This window comes from Carcharhinus amblyrhynchos, chromosome 23 (assembly GCF_965287045.1).
Source record: "Carcharhinus amblyrhynchos chromosome 23, sCarAmb.v2.hapA, whole genome shotgun sequence".
Taxonomy (NCBI): domain Eukaryota; kingdom Metazoa; phylum Chordata; class Chondrichthyes; order Carcharhiniformes; family Carcharhinidae; genus Carcharhinus; species Carcharhinus amblyrhynchos.
Window position 1 is genome coordinate 44,234,590 of NC_137346.1, and position 17,296 is coordinate 44,251,885.

The 17,296-nt window shown below is 47.2% G+C and overlaps 1 protein-coding gene across 6 annotated transcripts in view; it reads right to left on the bottom strand.

Annotated features, from left to right (window-relative positions):
• Positions 1-17,296, bottom strand: part of camkk1a (calcium/calmodulin-dependent protein kinase kinase 1, alpha a) — a 166,599-nt gene that overhangs the window by 66,604 nt on the left and 82,699 nt on the right. For all 6 annotated transcript variants that reach the window (XM_080210631.1, XM_080210626.1, XM_080210628.1 and 3 more), the window contains 2 exons: positions 7,112-7,159; positions 835-888 (listed from right to left, as the gene is read on the bottom strand). In XM_080210631.1, coding sequence (XP_080066757.1) covers positions 835-888; positions 7,112-7,153 — 96 coding nt within the window. In that variant the 5' untranslated portion in view covers positions 7,154-7,159. The remainder of the gene's footprint in view (positions 1-834; positions 889-7,111; positions 7,160-17,296) is intronic.

The following is a 17,296-nucleotide window of genomic DNA, read 5'->3' on the forward strand; positions in this document are numbered from 1 at the left end:
CGGGCAAGACGACAGCTCAGTGACTATCACTGATTGCTGTGCAGATACATGGATTTGGGCCGGTGTCTGTGGGAGTTTGCACATTCTCCCCATGCTTGCGTGGGTTTTCTCCGGGTGCTCCGGTTTCCTCCCACACCCCAAAGATGTGCTATTAGGCTGATTGGCAGGAATAAATTGTCCCTAAATCAGATTCCCTCAATCTGGATGGCCATAAAACATTAGACAAGGGTCGTGAGTGGAGAGGGGGACTGGTGGTGTTGAGATGGCGGCGCAGGCTCGTTGGGCCGAAGGGCCTGTTTCCCGGGCTGATTTTGTTCTTTGGACCTCTTTGAACGTCCACTCTATCCAGGCCTCTCAATATTTTGTAAGTTTCAATTAGATCCCCCACCCCGTCATCCAGCCAAACTCCATCGGGTATGGAGTGAGACTCCACAACCTCTCCTCATATGACCAACCCTTCACTTCTGGGATCATTCCTTTGAACCTCCTCTGGATCCCCTCCAGGCTGGAGGGCAGTTAGAGACGGAGAGTAAACGCTGACTCCCACATCCCACAGCGACTCCCACATCCCGTAAAAATGAATTAAAAAGCAAGTGATTCCATTTGAAAACAGAGGCTGAAACGGCCGTTTTAGTGGTGGGGGCCCCCCTTTCAAAATGACCGTGGGTTACGGACAGCGCTGGTATTAACAGGACAGTGGGGCTGCCATCACTCTGTTAACACCACACAGGGAATCTCCACCCCCACTCCCAGCCTACTGCATTCCCGCAAAGGCAATCACTGAAGAACATTAAAGAACAAGGTTCGCGTGGGGAGAATCTTGAGCTTACTTACGTAATGCTTGTCGTCATTCTCATTGTAGGCCAGCTTCACCACACCGTAGGAGCCCTGTCAATGGTTCAGAGCCCGAGTTAGTCATTGATAAATAGTAAAACAATACAACCGAAGAAAGCTTCAACCATACTTACAAAGAAAGATTATTCACTCAGTGTGACGTTTATAAGGTTAAGGGCTATGAATCCATGGGCTTTCTCAAAAAGTGCCCATTGGGCACTGCGGGGGCTGAGGTGCCTTACAGACCCTGATAATCACATTTTGATTTGACTCGTCTTAAGTTTCCTTTGTACTTTTTGTTTCTGTTCGGGTGGTTCCCCCTCCTTTTGGGGAGCTGCCCCCTTTTTCTTTGTCCGAATGTAATTTAAGTTTGTTTACTTGGTTTGATCCGAAAGACACACCCCCACCACACTCTCGGACAGTACATTCCAGGTCCTAACCACTCGCTGTGCGAATCTGTCTCCCCCACACTCTCGGACAGTGCATTCCAGATCCTAACCACTTGCTGTGCGAATCCGTCTCCCCCACACTCTCAGACAGTGCATTCCAGATCCTAACCACTCGCTGTGTGAATCTGTCCCCACCACACTCTCAGACAGTGCATTCCAGATCCTAACCACTCGCTGTGTGAATCTGTCTCCACCACACTCTCAGACAGTACATTCCAGATCCTAACCACTCGCTATGTGAATCTGTCTCCACCACACTCTCAGACAGTACATTCCAGATCCTAACCACTCGCTGTGTGAATCTGTCTCCCCCACACTCTCAGACAGTACATTCCAGATCCTAACCACTCGCTGTGTGAATCTGTCTCCACCACACTCTCAGACAGTACATTCCAGATCCTAACCACTCGTTGTGTGAATCTGTCTCCCCCACACTCTCAGACAGTACATATCAGATCCTAACCACTCGCTGTGTGAATCTGTCTCCACCACACTCTCAGACAGTACATTCCAGATCCTAACCACTCGTTGTGTGAATCTGTCTCCACCACACTCTCAGACAATGCGTTCCAGGTCTTAACCACTCGCTGTGTGAATCTGTCTCCCCCACACTCTCAGACAGTACATTCCAGATCCTAACCACTCGCTGTGCGAATCTGTCCCCACCACACTTTCAGACAGTACATATCAGATCCTAACCACCCGCTGTGTGAATCTGTCTCCACCACACTTTCAGACAGTACATATCAGATCCTAACCACTCGCTGGGTTTTAACAAAACATCTTTGTGTCATCATTCATCCTTTAGTTGACCTTACACAAATGTCCTGTGGTTCTTGGTTTCTCTTCCCTCAATGGGAACAGTTTCTTTCTAGCTTCTCTTTCCTGACCCCCTCTTGGTTTTGAACTCCTCTATCAAATCTCCTCGTCTCGAACGCGGACAGTGCTGACACTACCAACCTATCCGTGTAACTGAACTCTCTTATGCCGGGAAACACTCCTGGAAATGCTTCCTTTCTAAAGCCTTCACATCCTTCCTAAAATGCGTAGCAAGAAACAGGACAAAAGCTGAGGCCAAACCATTAGAAAGGTTCACTGTAAATGCCTTGTTTTTGTTCTCTGTCTGTCTATTTCTAAAGCTCAGAATGCTGTGGGTTTTATTAACAGCCCTCCATCGATTACTACACAAATGAACTCTCTGCATTCATTCTCTGAAATGAATCATTCCTTGACATTAAGTTTAATCTGCCACTCGCTCGCCCACTCTGCCAACCAGTCTGTCTCCTTCTGAAGTTCTGCATTTTCCTCCCCACTGTTCACTTCATTGCAAGTTTTGTGCCATGTTGTCATTGTGCCTTTTGCACCCGATCGTTATTCTAGGTGAAGGAAAGCAGGGGGCCCTCACACGGAGACCTGGGGAACCTCCACCGTAAACTTCCTCCAGCCTCCAAAGCGACTGGACACCATCACTGCTAATTCCATCAGCTCCAACTGGAGAATCCTGCTGTGGACACTCTGAACTTTGTACATTATACAAATATATTAATAGCAAGTCTTCATCAACACTCCATAACTGTTAACATATATACAGTACAAGGATGAAGCTGACTCGATCCTTGGGTCTTTACACTTCTCCGTCCGTCTCTAGGCTGACCCTCACTCTGGATCACGTGTCTCCTTTCATCACTGTGTTCTCAGCCCCATATCAACCCGTTATGTACCAGACCCTAATGCTAGACCTTTTCCTGAGTCTGTTAGGGTGGCATGTTGGCACAGTGGCTAGCACGGCTGCCTCACAGCGCCAGGGACCCGGGTTCGATTCCCGGCTTGGGTCTTTGTCTGTTGGAGTTTGCATGTTCTCCCCGTATCTGCGTGGGTTTCCTCCCACAGTCCGAGAGATATGCTGGTTAGAACATAAGAACATAAGAAATAGGAGGAGGAGTAGGCCATCTAGCCCTTCGAGCCTGCCCCGCCATTCAATAAGATCATGGCTGATCTGTCGTGGCTCAGTTCCACATTCCTGCCCTCTCCCCATAACCCTTAATCCCCTCTCTCATCAAAAACCCATCAACCCGCGTCTTAAAAATATTTAGCGAGGTAGCCTCCACCACTTCAACGGCCAGAGAATTCCAGAGATTCACCACCAAACCGTTGTTGGTTAGGTGCACTGGCCGTGCTAAATTCTCCCTAAGGTGTACCCGGAGTGTGGCGACTGGGAGATTAACTTCATTAAATTCGATAGGGTCTTCTAAGAGACTTCTGGATGAGTACATGGGACTCAATAGGATTGAGGGTTATAGGTAAGCCTAGTAAGTAGAGATAGGATCGGCCTAACTTGTGGGCCAAAGGGCCTGTTTGTGCTGTAGTTGTTCTATGTTCTGTTAATCTAATTATGGACTTGGGTGCCTGCCTGTGTGGAGATTGTACATTCTCCCCGTGTCTGTGTGGGTTTCCTCCAGGTGCTCTGGTTTCCTCTCACAGTCCAAAGATGTACAGTTTAAGTGGATTGGCTGTGCTAAATTGCCCCTTAGTATCCTGAGAAGTGTAGGGCAGGGAGATCAGTGGGATATAAATGTGGGGTTATGGGGATGTGGCCTGAATAAGACGCTCTGTTGGAGATTTGCTACAGACTTGATGGGCCAAATGGCCCTCTTCTGCACAGTTGGGATTCAATGGTTCTATGATCTAAGGATGGTTCATCACCTTCATCCACAGCATACATTCATGACTTCTTCAAAGAAGTAAACTGGTTAAACATAATTTCTCTTTCACAAAACTGGCCTGATTACCGTGAATTCTTTCATAGAAATCCTACAATACAGAAAGAGGCCCTTCGGCCCATCGAGTCTGCACCGACCACAGTCCCACCCAGGCCCTACCCCCAATTGCTATATACTATACCCACTAATCCTCTCTAACCTATGCATCTATGGTCAATTTTAGCACGGCCAACCAACCTAACACACACATCTTTGGACTGTGGGAGGAAACCGGAGCACCCGGAGGAAACCCAGGCAGACACGAGGAGAATGTGCAAACTCCACACACAGATAGTGACCCGAGCTGGGAATCGAACCCAGGACCCTAGAGCTGTGAAGCAGCAGTGCTAACCACTGGGCTACCGTGCTGCCCTTTCAAATGCTTTGTTATAACAACTTTAATAATGGCAAACACATTCCCTATGACAGCTGTTAGGTTAACTGGCCTGTAGTTTCCTGCTTTCTGTCTGCCTCTCTTTTTGAATAAGGGAGTTACGTTTGCTACTTTCCAACATTCCCTGAATCAAGGGAATTCTAGAAAATTAAAACCACTGCATCAACTATCTCCCTAACTGCTTCTTTCCAGAACCAAGATTGAATTCTGTCAAGTCCTGGAAACTTGTCAGTTTAAGTCGGATACTATCTTTAACTCTTTTAAACAAAGAACAACACAGCACAGGAAACAGTCCCTCGAGCCCGCGCTGCCCATTTTAACACTCCATTTCAAATTAACCATAGATTCTCCCCTTGGAAGTTTCCTCTTTGTGTTGGAAGTGTACTTATTGTGTGTGTTCTGAAATAACTTTCATTACATCTCTTTAAAGTATATTTATTCGTGTCACAAGTAGGATTACATTAACACTGCAATGAAGTTACTGCGAAAATCCCCTAGTCGCCACACTCTGGCACCTGTTTGGGTCAATGCACCCTAACCAGCACGTCTTTCAGACTGTGGGAGGAAACCAGAGCACCCCGAGGAAACCCACACAGACACGGGGAGAATGTGCAAACTCCACACAGACAGTGACCCGAGCTGGGAATCGAACCCAGGTCCCTGGTGCTGTGAGGCAGCTGAGCTAACCACCCTACTGACCTACTGTGGTTGTTGTATTCCTTCTCACACCTTACGGTGCACAAGGCAGACTTTCATTGATTTCCACAGCTAGTCTTATCCTGGAACATGTCACTAGCATCGGGCGACTAGGGGATTTTCACAGTAACTTCATTGCAGTGTTAACATAAGCCTACTTGTGACACGAATAAATAAACTTTAAAACTTTTAAACTTTAAAGAGATGTAATGCCAGTTATTTCAGAACACACACAATAAGTACACTTCCAACACAAAAAGAAAACTTTCAAGGGGAGAACCCATTATCCATTAAGAGAGTTAAAGATAGTTTCAAACTTAAACTGACAAGTTCTTAGGACCTGACGGACTTCATTCTTGGTTCATTCTTAGCTTGAGGAGCGCCACTGCACACCAAGTACAGCTGACCAGTCTCTCTGCTCTTAACCCCTCCCATTGGTGAGTGTTGGAAAGGTTTTGCAGGTTGATACTGAACTCTTTGGCAGTGTTATCAATGCACCTTCTCATGGCGATCAAGTCCTGCGGTGGGACTTAAGAACATAAGAAATAGGAGCAGGAGTAGGCCATCTAGCCCTTCGAGCCTGCCCCGCCATTCAATAAGATCATGGCTGATCTGTCGAGGCTCAGTTCCACATTCCCGCCCTCTCCCCATAACCCTTAATCCCCTCTCTTATCAAAAACCCATCAACCCGCGTCTTAAATATATTTAGCGAGGTAGCCTCCACCACCTCAACAGGCAGATTCCAGAGATTCACCACCCTTTGAGTGAAGAAGTTCCTCCTCAACTCCGTTCTAAACCGCTCCCCCTTTATCTTGAGGCTGTGGCCCCTAGTCCTACTGTCCTTTCTGAGCAGGAAGAGTCTCTCCACCTCTATCCTATCCATCCCATTCATCATCTTATACGTCTCAATGAGATCTCCCCTCATTCTTCTAAACTCTAACGAGTACAAGCCTAGTTTATTCAGCCTCTCCTCATAGCTCAACCCCCTCAACTCCAGTATCAGCCTAGTAAACCTCCTCTGCACTCCCTCCAAGGCCAAAATATCCTTGCGTAAGTGCGGCGACCAAAACTGCACACAGTACTCCAGCTGCGGCCTCACCAATGCCCTATACAGCCGCAGCAAGACCTCCCTACTTTTATATTCAATCCCCCTCGCTATGAAGGCCAGCATTCCATTAGCCTTCCTGACCACCTGCTGCATCTGCAGGCTGGGTTTTTGCGACTCATGCACAAGGACCCCGAGGTCCCTCTGCACCGTCGCCTTGCGCTCAGAGATTGTGGTTCAGTGTCAGGAATGCTATCCACTACGCTACAAGAGACCCTAATAACTTAATTTGCCAGACAACTTGGGTTGGTTCTTGTTTTCATGTTCTCATAATTGCCCTTGTTTAAGTTTAAAACACTAGTCTTGGACCCACTCTTCTCTCCCTCAAACTGAATGCAAAATTCAATCATATTATGATCACTGTTACCTAGGGATGCCTTCACTGTGAGTCATTAATCCTATCTCATAGCACTTCTCTCAATGGAGCTTTGTTTTCTCCACATCTGCTGCTTCAGAGGGGAACTTGTACATTTAAGTGTCCTTTTCCTTACTTTTTCTGCATTCTTGTAACCATTCTGTGATCTAAAACTCCACGGTCAGACGAGTATCTAGCAGTGAGTTCAAGTCCCAGTGAAGTAAAATTGTCAAACTGAATCCAAGAACATTTGTGAGTTGACACCAGAGAAAATGGTCGGAATATCTGGAAAATCCTGCAGTTAACTCTCGAAACCCTCTGTAAATTTCCCCACTCAGGACACCATTGCTGAATATAAATGGCAATGGTATATAAAATATAAAAAAAAAGTATTAAAAAAAAGCACTCAATCTGAAAACCATATGTAATGAGGGATAGGGATAGAGGAGAGCAACATTTCCAATTCTTGCTGTTGGGGTTGAGATTAACTTAACGCTAACTCGCAAACCCAGCATTTACCTTCCCGATCTCTGTCTTCAGCCTGTACTGGTTCAACTGCATAAAGTCCTGCGGGGGGAATAGAGCAAAGAGAAGGGGTTAATTCCGGCCATTCACATTTTAACAAGACAAGAGGAATCAAAAAGCTCATCCCTCCTCAGCACCCTCACGCTTGGTTAGCACCGCTGCTTCACAGCGCCAGGGACCCGGGTTTGATTCCCAGCTGGGGTCACTGTCTGCGTGGAGTCTGCAGGTTCTCTGCTATATCTGAGTGGGTTTCCTCTGGTTTCCTCCCACAGTTCGCAAGACCTGCTGGTTAGATGCATTGGCTAAACGCTCCCTCGGTGTACCCAAACAGGCCCCCGAGTTGTGGCAACTAGGGGATTTTCACTGTAATTTCATTGCAGTGTTAGTATAAGATACTTGCGTCAATAATAAATAAACTCTGACTGAGGTCACGTACCAACCGACTCACTTTCCCCCCTGCTGCTGTCAGACTTTTGAATGGACCTACCTCGCACTAAGTTGATCTTTCTTTGCACCCTAGCTATGGCTGCAACTCTGCACTCTCTCGTTTCCTTCTCTATGTACGGTATACTTTGTCTATATATCAAACAAAGAACAAAACAGCCCGGGAAACAGGCCCTTTGGCCCAACGAGCCCACGCTGCCATTTTAACATTACGAGTCCCCTCTCCTCCCATGACTCTTATCTATGCTTATGGCATTCCACATTGAGGGAAGACTAATTTAGGGTCAACTTGTTACACCAATCAGCCTAATAGCACATCTTTGGGGTGTGGGAGGAAACCGGAGCACCCGGAGGAAACCCACGCAAGCACGGGGAGAATGCGCAAACTCCCACAGACACCGGCCCAAATCCATGTGTCTGCACAGCAAACAGTGATAGTCACTGAGCTGTCGTGTTAGAACAAAGAACTAAGAACAACACAGCACGGGAAACAGGCCCTTCGGCCCAACGAGCCCGCGCCGCCATCTTAACAATGTGTTTTTCCCCCTCCACCCTTGACCCATGTCTATGCTTATGGTACCCCCATTGGAAACCAGATTAAGGGGAGAATAATTTAGGGACAATTTGTTACACCAATCAGCCTAAGAGCACATCTTTGGGGTGTGGGAGGAAACCGGAGCACCCGGAGGAAACCCACGCAAGCACGGGGAGAATGCGCAAACTCCCACAGACACCGGCCCAAATCCATGTGTCTGCACAGCAATCAGTGATAGTCACTGAGCTGTCGCGTCACACAAGAAACAATACTTTTCTCCGTATACTGATACACGTGACGATAATAAATCAAATCAAAGGCTGGAGTGTGGCAATTGCATTCTGGACAAGCAGGATCTAGAAATCAATTTTCAATGAAAGACCAGCTCTAGTACTTTGATTCCTAAATGCTGTCAGAATGGCTTTACTTTGATTAATGTTTTAAACAGGCCACTGTCTCCGCTTCCTCAGAGAAAAAGCAGGGCCCAATTCTTTGCCTGATGGGCAACGAGCCAGGAAACTGCTTGGCTGAGCCTCCGTCCAGCTAGGACAGCACGTCTCGGTGATTCACTCATTAATAAACCTGGCTGATACAGAGGCACTCTTAACCAGCAGCATTTCCCAGTCTTCAGAGTTCAGTGTACAGGGTTAACACGGGGGGATACAGCAAAGGGGTGATTCTTTCTCTATCAATTTACATAGCTGATCCTTTTAAACAAGACATCGATTTTATCTCGGGCAATGACCTTGTGACTAGCCCCAGCAGTGGAATAAGGTGAAGAATAATGTATTGATTCCCTGCTCAATGAGAGAGACAGAATCAAAAGAGTGGCTTAATGAGGAAATGGTATCTGAATGCATTCCACAGGGTAAAATGCTGCTGTGTTTACACAATGTAATTTAACTGTCTGCTGGGTTTTTACACAGTGGGGTTTAACTCTGCTGGGTTTTTACACAGTGGGGTTTAACTGCTGGGTTTTTACACGGTGCGGTTTAACTCTGCTGGGTTTTTACACGGTGGGGTTTAACACTCTGCTGGGTTTTTACACGGTGGGGTTTAACTCTGCTGGGTTTTTACACGGTGGGGTTTAACACTCTGCTGGGTTTTTACACGGTGGGGTTTAACACTCTGCTGGGTTTTTACACGGTGGGGTTTAACTCTGCTGGGTTTTTACACAGTGCGGTTTAACTCTGCTGGGTTTTTACACGGTGGGGTTTAACTCTGCTGGGTTTTTACACGGTGGGGTTTAGCTCTGCTGGGTTTTTACACGGTGGGGTTTAACTCTGCTGGGTTTTTACACAGTGGGGTTTAACTCTGCTGGGTTTTTACACGGTGCGGTTTAACTCTGCTGGGTTTTTACACGGTGCGGTTTAACTCTGCAGGGTTTTTACACGGTGGGGGTTAACTCTGCAGGGTTTTTACACGGTGGGGGTTAACTCTGCAGGGTTTTTACACGGTGGGGTTTAACTCTGCTGGGTTGTTACACAGTGGGGTTTAACACTCTGCTGGGTTTTTACACGGTGGGGTTTAACTCTGCTGGGTTTTTACACGGTGGGGTTTAACTCTGCTGGGTTTTTACACGGTGGGGTTTAACTCTCTGCTGAGTTTTTACACAGTGTAGTTTAACTCTCTGCGGGGTTTTTACACGGTGGGGTTTAACTCTGCTGGGGTTTTACACGGTGGGGTTTAACTCTGCTGGGTTTTTACACGGTGGGGTTTAACTCTCTGCTGAGTTTTTACACAGTGTAGTTTAACTCTCTGCGGGGTTTTTACACGGTGGGGTTTAACTCTGCTGGGGTTTTACACGGTGGGGTTTAACTCTGCTGGGTTTTTACACGGTGGGGTTTAACTCTGCTGGGTTTTTACACGGTGGGGTTTAACTCTGCTGGGTTTTTACACGGTGGGGTTTAACTCTGCTGGGTTTTTACACAGTGCGGTTTAACTCTGCTGGGTTTTTACACAGTGCGGTTTAACTCTGCTGGGTTTTTACACGGTGCGGTTTAACTCTGCTGGGTTTTTACACGGTGCGGTTTAACTCTGCTGGGTTTTTACACGGTGGGGTTTAACTCTGCTGGGTTTTTACACGGTGGGGTTTAACTCTGCTGGGTTTTTACACGGTGGGGTTTAACTCTGCTGGGTTTTTACACGGTGGGGTTTAACTCTGCTGGGTTTTTACACGGTGGGGTTTAACTCTGCTGGGTTTTTACACGGTGGGGTTTAACTCTGCTGGGTTTTTACACGGTGGGGTTTAACTCTGCTGGGTTTTTACACGGTGGGGTTTAACTCTGCTGGGTTTTTACACGGTGGGGTTTAACTCTGCTGGGTTTTTACACGGTGCGGTTTAACTCTGCTGGGTTTTTACACGGTGGGGTTTAACTCTGCTGGGTTTTTACACAGTGGGGTTTAACTCTGCTGGGTTTTTACACGGTGCGGTTTAACTCTGCTGGGTTTTTACACGGTGCGGTTTAACTCTGCAGGGTTTTTACACGGTGGGGGTTAACTCTGCAGGGTTTTTACACAGTGGGGGTTAACTCTGCTGGGTTTTTACACGGTGGGGTTTAACTCTGCTGGGTTGTTACACAGTGGGGTTTAACACTCTGCTGGGTTTTTACACGGTGGGGTTTAACTCTGCTGGGTTTTTACACGGTGGGGTTTAACTCTGCTGGGTTTTTACACGGTGGGGTTTAACTCTCTGCTGAGTTTTTACACAGTGTAGTTTAACTCTCTGCGGGGTTTTTACACGGTGGGGTTTAACTCTGCTGGGGTTTTACACGATGGGGTTTAACTCTGCTGGGTTTTTACACGGTGGGGTTTAACTCTGCTGGGTTTTTACACGGTGGGGTTTAACTCTCTGCTGAGTTTTTACACAGTGTAGTTTAACTCTCTGCGGGGTTTTTACACGGTGGGGTTTAACTCTGCTGGGGTTTTACACGGTGGGGTTTAACTCTGCTGGGTTTTTACACGGTGGGGTTTAACTCTGCTGGGTTTTTACACGGTGGGGTTTAACTCTGCTGGGTTTTTACACGGTGGGGTTTAACTCTGCTGGGTTTTTACACACTACGGTTTAACTCTGCTGGGTTTTTACACAGTGCGGTTTAACTCTGCTGGGTTTTTACACAGTGCGGTTTAACTCTGCTGGGTTTTTACACGGTGGGGTTTAACTCTGCTGGGTTTTTACACGGTGGGGTTTAACTCTGCTGGGTTTTTACACGGTGGGGTTTAACTCTGCTGGGTTTTTACACGGTGGGGTTTAACTCTGCTGGGTTTTTACACGGTGGGGTTTAACTCTGCTGGGTTTTTACACGGTGGGGTTTAACTCTGCTGGGTTTTTACACGGTGGGGTTTAACTCTGCTGGGTTTTTACACAGTGGGACACTGCTGGGAGGCCAAAGTTGTGAATCCCATCAATAGTACATGGCTGGGTTTTTACTGATGATGGCACTATATCTCTGGTTCCATTCAATCACTCCCGCTTTAATATTGTCTCCCTTGTCCAGATCAGAGTGCAGTCACACAATCGTCAGACGTGACTAGATCAGTATGAGCGTTTGCTGGACTATTCCATCATGTCACTCAGAGATTTGTCCTCCCGGGCACTGATCCTTGGAGAAAGCTGGAATTGACTCTGTTTTATATTCTAACATGAACGATAAGTTTATGTAGCTGTTGCCCAGATGAACACATAACAATATCTTGCTGATATATAAGACGGTAACACTGACAAAACACAGTGCAGTGTTCAGCATCATTCGCGACTCAGATACTAAAGCAGCCCATGTCCAAACGCAACAAGACGTGGACAATATCCAGGGTCAGGACAGCAAGTTTGCTTTCGTCTAAAGGACATTAGCCAGCCAGATGTGTTGTGAAAATCCGCGTGAGCTTGGATATTTTTCTGATTTCTTATCAGAATTCCAATTATCTAACCTCCCTGATAGAATGTGAACTCTCACCAGGCCAGGGTCTTTGATTAGGGGACTAGCAACAGCATTTTTAAAAGGAGGCGCAGTGGTCACCAGAAGCTCGGGGTTCGAGTCCCACCCCAGACTTGATGGCCGTGGAAGGTGTGTTCATAAGAGGGTCCAACAGGCCAAGTATCAACTCCTTCCAAACACACCAGTGGCTGACGGGAGCGGGAGAGGCTCCTGGTCACCCACCCTTGGTGTGGAGTGACACCGCCTCAAGCTTTAAATCCCTGGTGACAGGCCAGTGACCTGTTCCAGGAATTACCAGCTATGGAAACGGACAAAAGTCCGTCTTTAGTGTACCAGTGGCTGAAGGAGAAGTGGAATGGGAACAGCAGTGGCAACACCGTCAAATCCAGTAGGCATGATGTGGAGATGCCGGCGTTGGACTGGGGTAAACACAGTAAGAAGTCTGACAACACCAGGTTAAAGTCCAACAGGTTTATTTGATAGTAACCCCTGACGAAGGGGCAATCCCCGAAAGCTTGTGAGTTTACTCTCAAATAAATCCAGTAGACCCAATAAGACTGTTTACACAGGTTCATTCTGAAGCTCCAGCTTTGTCCTCAGGCCCAGAATCGGGGAGACCAGTCACTCTCTTATTCATCCGTCAGTTGTGAGATCGCTGAGGGGGCCAGTAGTTGTTGTATCCCTAACCGCCCTAAAGATCAGCTAAGAGTTAAAGTTTATTGATTAGTTACAGGTAGGCTCGCATTAACACTGCAATGAAGTTACTGTGAAAATCGCCATTGCTGGAGTCACATGTAGGCCAGACCAGGTAAGGACAACAGATTTCCTTCCTTAAAGGACATTAGTGAACCTTTGGATTTTTATAACACTTAGTGATAGTTTCAGGGTTACACAGTGTAGATGGTGGATAAACTTCAGGAAATCTGAAGGTGAGCTACTCACTGCAGGATTCCTAGCTTTTGACTTGCTCTGGTGACCACAGCATTTATATGGCCGGTCCCATTCAGTTTCTGATCAATGGTAACGTTCAGGATGTGAGCGGCACGGTAGCACAGTGGGTTAGCACTGCTGCTTCACAGCTCCAGGGTCCTGGGTTCGATTCCCGGCTCGGGTCACTGTCCGTGTGGAGTTTGCACATTCTCCTCGTGTCTGCGTGGGTTTCCTCCGGGTGCTCTGGTTTCCTCCCACACTCCAAAGATGTTTAAAGTTTATTTCTGAGTGTCACAAGTAGGTTTACATTAACACTGCAATGAAGTTACTGTGAAAATACTGTGGGTGCCTCGTTAGCACTGCTGCTTCACAGCTCCAGGGCCCTGGGTTCGATTCCCGGCTCGGGTCACTGTCTGTGTGGAGTTTGCACATTCTCCCCGTGTCTGCGTGGGTTTCCTCCCACATTGCTCAGCCTAGTTTTTAACTAATCCAATTTAAATTCCACCAGCTACTGTGGGATTTGAACCAGAATCCAGAGGAGCCGAGAAATGCGTCCATTACCACTGAGACACCGTCTCCCCCCTGACAAGCCCCGACGTGGCTGGAGCCTGCTGGCAGTATTTGGTAGATGAGTGTTGCAGCAACAGAAACGTGGCACTGCCTCACCAGCTCACCAAAGGAGAGTGCTGGACAGATGGAAAACTGGCACAAGTGAAGAGACTGAGAACTTGGCAGAAGAAAACGCTCTTGGCTCAAAGCTTCCAAAACAAAATTTCCAATTCCAATGATCCTGCCATTTTCCACTAACTAACACCCATGGATAATCAGTAATAGAACATAGAACATTACAGCGCAGAACAGGCCCTTCGGCCCACGATGTTGCGCCGACCAGTTAAAAAACAATGACCCTCTAACCTAAACCAATCCCTTTTCGTCCATAAACCTATCCACGGATCTCTTAAACGCCCCCAAACTAGGCGCATTTACAACTGCAGCAGGCAGGGCATTCCAATCCCTCACCACCCTCTGGGTAAAGAACCTACCCCTGACATCCGTCCTATAACTACCCCCCCTTAATTTAAAGCCATGCCCCCTCGTGCTAGCTTTCTCCATCCGAGGAAAAAGGCTATCACTGTCCACCCTATCTAAACCTCTAATCATCTTATATGTTTCAATAAGATCCCCTCTTAGCCGCCTTCTTTCTAGCGAAAACAACCTCAAATCCCTCAGTCTCTCCTCATAGGACCTCCCCTCCATACCAGGCAACATCCTGGTAAACCTCCTCTGCACCCTCTCCAAAGCCTCCACATCCTTCCTGTAATGTGGGGACCAGAACTGCACACAATACTCCAATCTCCCAAGTGGAGTTTTTTCTGTTCATTCTTGTGATGTGGGGGTTGTTGACCAAGCCAGCATTTATTGCCCATCCCTCAAGACGGTGGTGCTGAGTCCCCTTCATGAACCATTGCAGCCTATGTAGGAACACCCACAGTGCTGTTAGGGAGGGAGTTCCAGGATTTTGCCTCAGTGAGACTGAAGGAACAGCTGATATATTTCCAAGCCAGGATGGGGAACCCCCAGACAGTGGTGTTCCCAGATATCTGCTGCTCTCATCCTTCTAGATGGTAAGGGTCGTGGGTTTGGAAGTTGCTACCTAAGGAGCCTTGGGGAGTTCCTGCAATGCATCTTGGAGATGGCACACAGTTCTGTCACTGAACACTCAGTGACGGAGGGAAAGAATTCATAGAATAGACTTCAAAGATTCCCTATAGTGCAGAAGGTGGCCATTCGGCCCATCGAGTCTGCAGAGACCCACAATCCCACCCAGGCCCCATTCCAGTAACCCACATACTTACAGTCCTAATCGCCCTGACACTAGGGTCAATTTTAGCATGGCCAATCAACCTAACCCACGCATCTTTGGAAAGATGTGGGAGGAAACCCACGCAGACACAGGGAGAACGTGCAAACTCCACACAGGCAGTGACCCGAGCTGGGAATCGAACTTGGGTCCCTCAGACTGTGGTGAGGCAGCAGTGCTAATCATCGTGTCACCCCTGTCCACGGTGGATGGGGTGCCAATTAATTGGCCTGCCTTGCTCTGGATGGTATTGTTGGTGTTGCACCCATCCAGGCAAGTGGAGAGTATTCCATCACACTCCCGACCTGTGCCTTGTAGATGGTGGATAAACGTCAGGAAATCTGGAGGTGAGCTACTCACTGCAGGGTTCCTAGCTTTTGACTTGCTCTGGTAACCACAGCGTTTATATGGCCGGTCCCGTTCAGTTTCTGACCAACGGTAACTTACGGGATGTGGGCGGCACGGTAGCACAGTGGGTTAGCACTGCTGCTTCACAACTCCAGGGTCCTGGGTTCGATTCCCGGCTCGGGTCACCGTCTGTGTGGAGTTTGCACATTCTCCTCGTGTCTGCGTGGGTTTCCTCCGGGTGCTCTGGTTTCCTCCCACAGTCAAAAGATGTTTAAAGTTTATTTGTGAGTGTCACAAGTAGGTCTACATTAACACTGCAATGAAGTTACTGTGAAAATACTGTGGGTGGCACGGTAGCACAGTGGGTTAGCACTGCTGCTTCACAGCTCCTGGGCCTTGGGTTCGATTCCTGGCTCGGGTCACTGTCTGTGTGGAGTTTGCACATTCTCCTCATGTCTGAGTGGGTTTCCTCCCACAGTCCAAAGATGTGCAGGTTAGGTTGATTGGCCGTGCTAAGAAATTGCCCCTTAGTGTCTAGGGATGTGTAGGTTAGAGGGATTAGTGGGTATACTATATGGGGATAGGGCCCAGGTAGGATTGTGTTCAGTGCAGACTCGATGGGCCGAAGGGCCTCTTTCTGCCCTGTAGGGTTCTACGATTCTTGATAGTGGGGGATCCACCAATGGTAATGGCATCAAATATGAAGAGCAATGGTTAGATTCTCTCTAGATGGAGATGGTCATTGCCATATATATACACACACACACACACACACACACACACACACAGGCTTCCGCCAGTCCTGTACTGATCAAAACAGCACTCAGAACAACCTGAACAGATCTCAAAAACAGACGACTACTGAATACGCAGTTCCAAAACTATATGTTAATTCTTACCTCGTATTGCAATTGTTTGCTACATGCTGTCTCTGACTACCAAAACAAATCTTCGCAGCTGTGGCCATAAAGACCTGTTTTGGTTATGAAAAGCCTGTTTTGGCTTTGCACTGCACTGTCAAAGATACAGCCAATGTTTCCAGCTAACCCAGCAAGCCTTCCGAGTCTTAAAAGGTGGTTAAGTTCGCCTTTAAAACGTCGTCAAGTTAAGTTTCTCTCAGCTTAAATGTAATTGCATGGGCAGAAATATCTTAAAACAAAGTCTCTGCATAAATGAAGCAAGGAGTGAAAAGTAATTACTCGGTCCGGAGTATGTAACTCCAGAGGCACAGCAACGTGGTTGATTCACAGCTGACCCTCTGAAATGACTGAATAAGGCAGTCAGTTCAGCACAATTAGGGATGGACAAATCTTGCTGGTCCTGCCAGCGCGGCCCACACCCAATGTACAAATGTTTTTAAAAAAAGCACACAGAGTGAATCGAATTGGCTGAAGACTGACATCCGTGATAACAGATAGCGATCAGAACTAAAATTCCATTTTAAGACCAGCTCCGATGAAAGTTTTACTGCTTTTCTCCCCTCCTCTCTCATCCTCTCCTTTTCTCTGTCTCATCTAATCCTCCTTCTATTTATTAGAGTTTCTTTTATTTGCCCAAAACGGGCAGGGTTATCATCGGAACAAAACTCAAGTCGCTTTTGATATTTCTCTCCTTGCCCTTTCTGTTTATCCTTATCTGGTGTAGGATTCAGGCTAAAACATTTGCTCCCCCCCCCCCAACCCCACTGCAAGTTTGCAGTGTCTTGGTTCCAGCTTTTACAGGATGATTGGGCACACTAGGAACCGTCTGTTCCTTCACTCAATTAGATCACGGCTGATCTACAGGTCACCCGTGGAAGAGAAGAACAGTTTGTACCAGGATTTCTATTTCCCTGTTTTACTGGTGTTTCTTTTTAAAGTGCATGTTTCAGGCCAGTAGTCTTATTTCCCTCTTGTTTTAGCTCAGCTTCATTTTATATGGAGAATAGATTGTGTAGGGTATTGTTCATGCCCAGGTTAGTCTGTTAAACCCAGCAAAACAAAACTCAACCATCAATTTGGTTTTAATAATAAGTCAGGTGTATCGCCATTGATACTGTTCTCTGTGAGTACCCTTCTAAATTCCTCATTTTCAGTGCAGGAGGAGGCCATTCGGCTGTCGAGTCTGTACCGACCACAATCCCACCC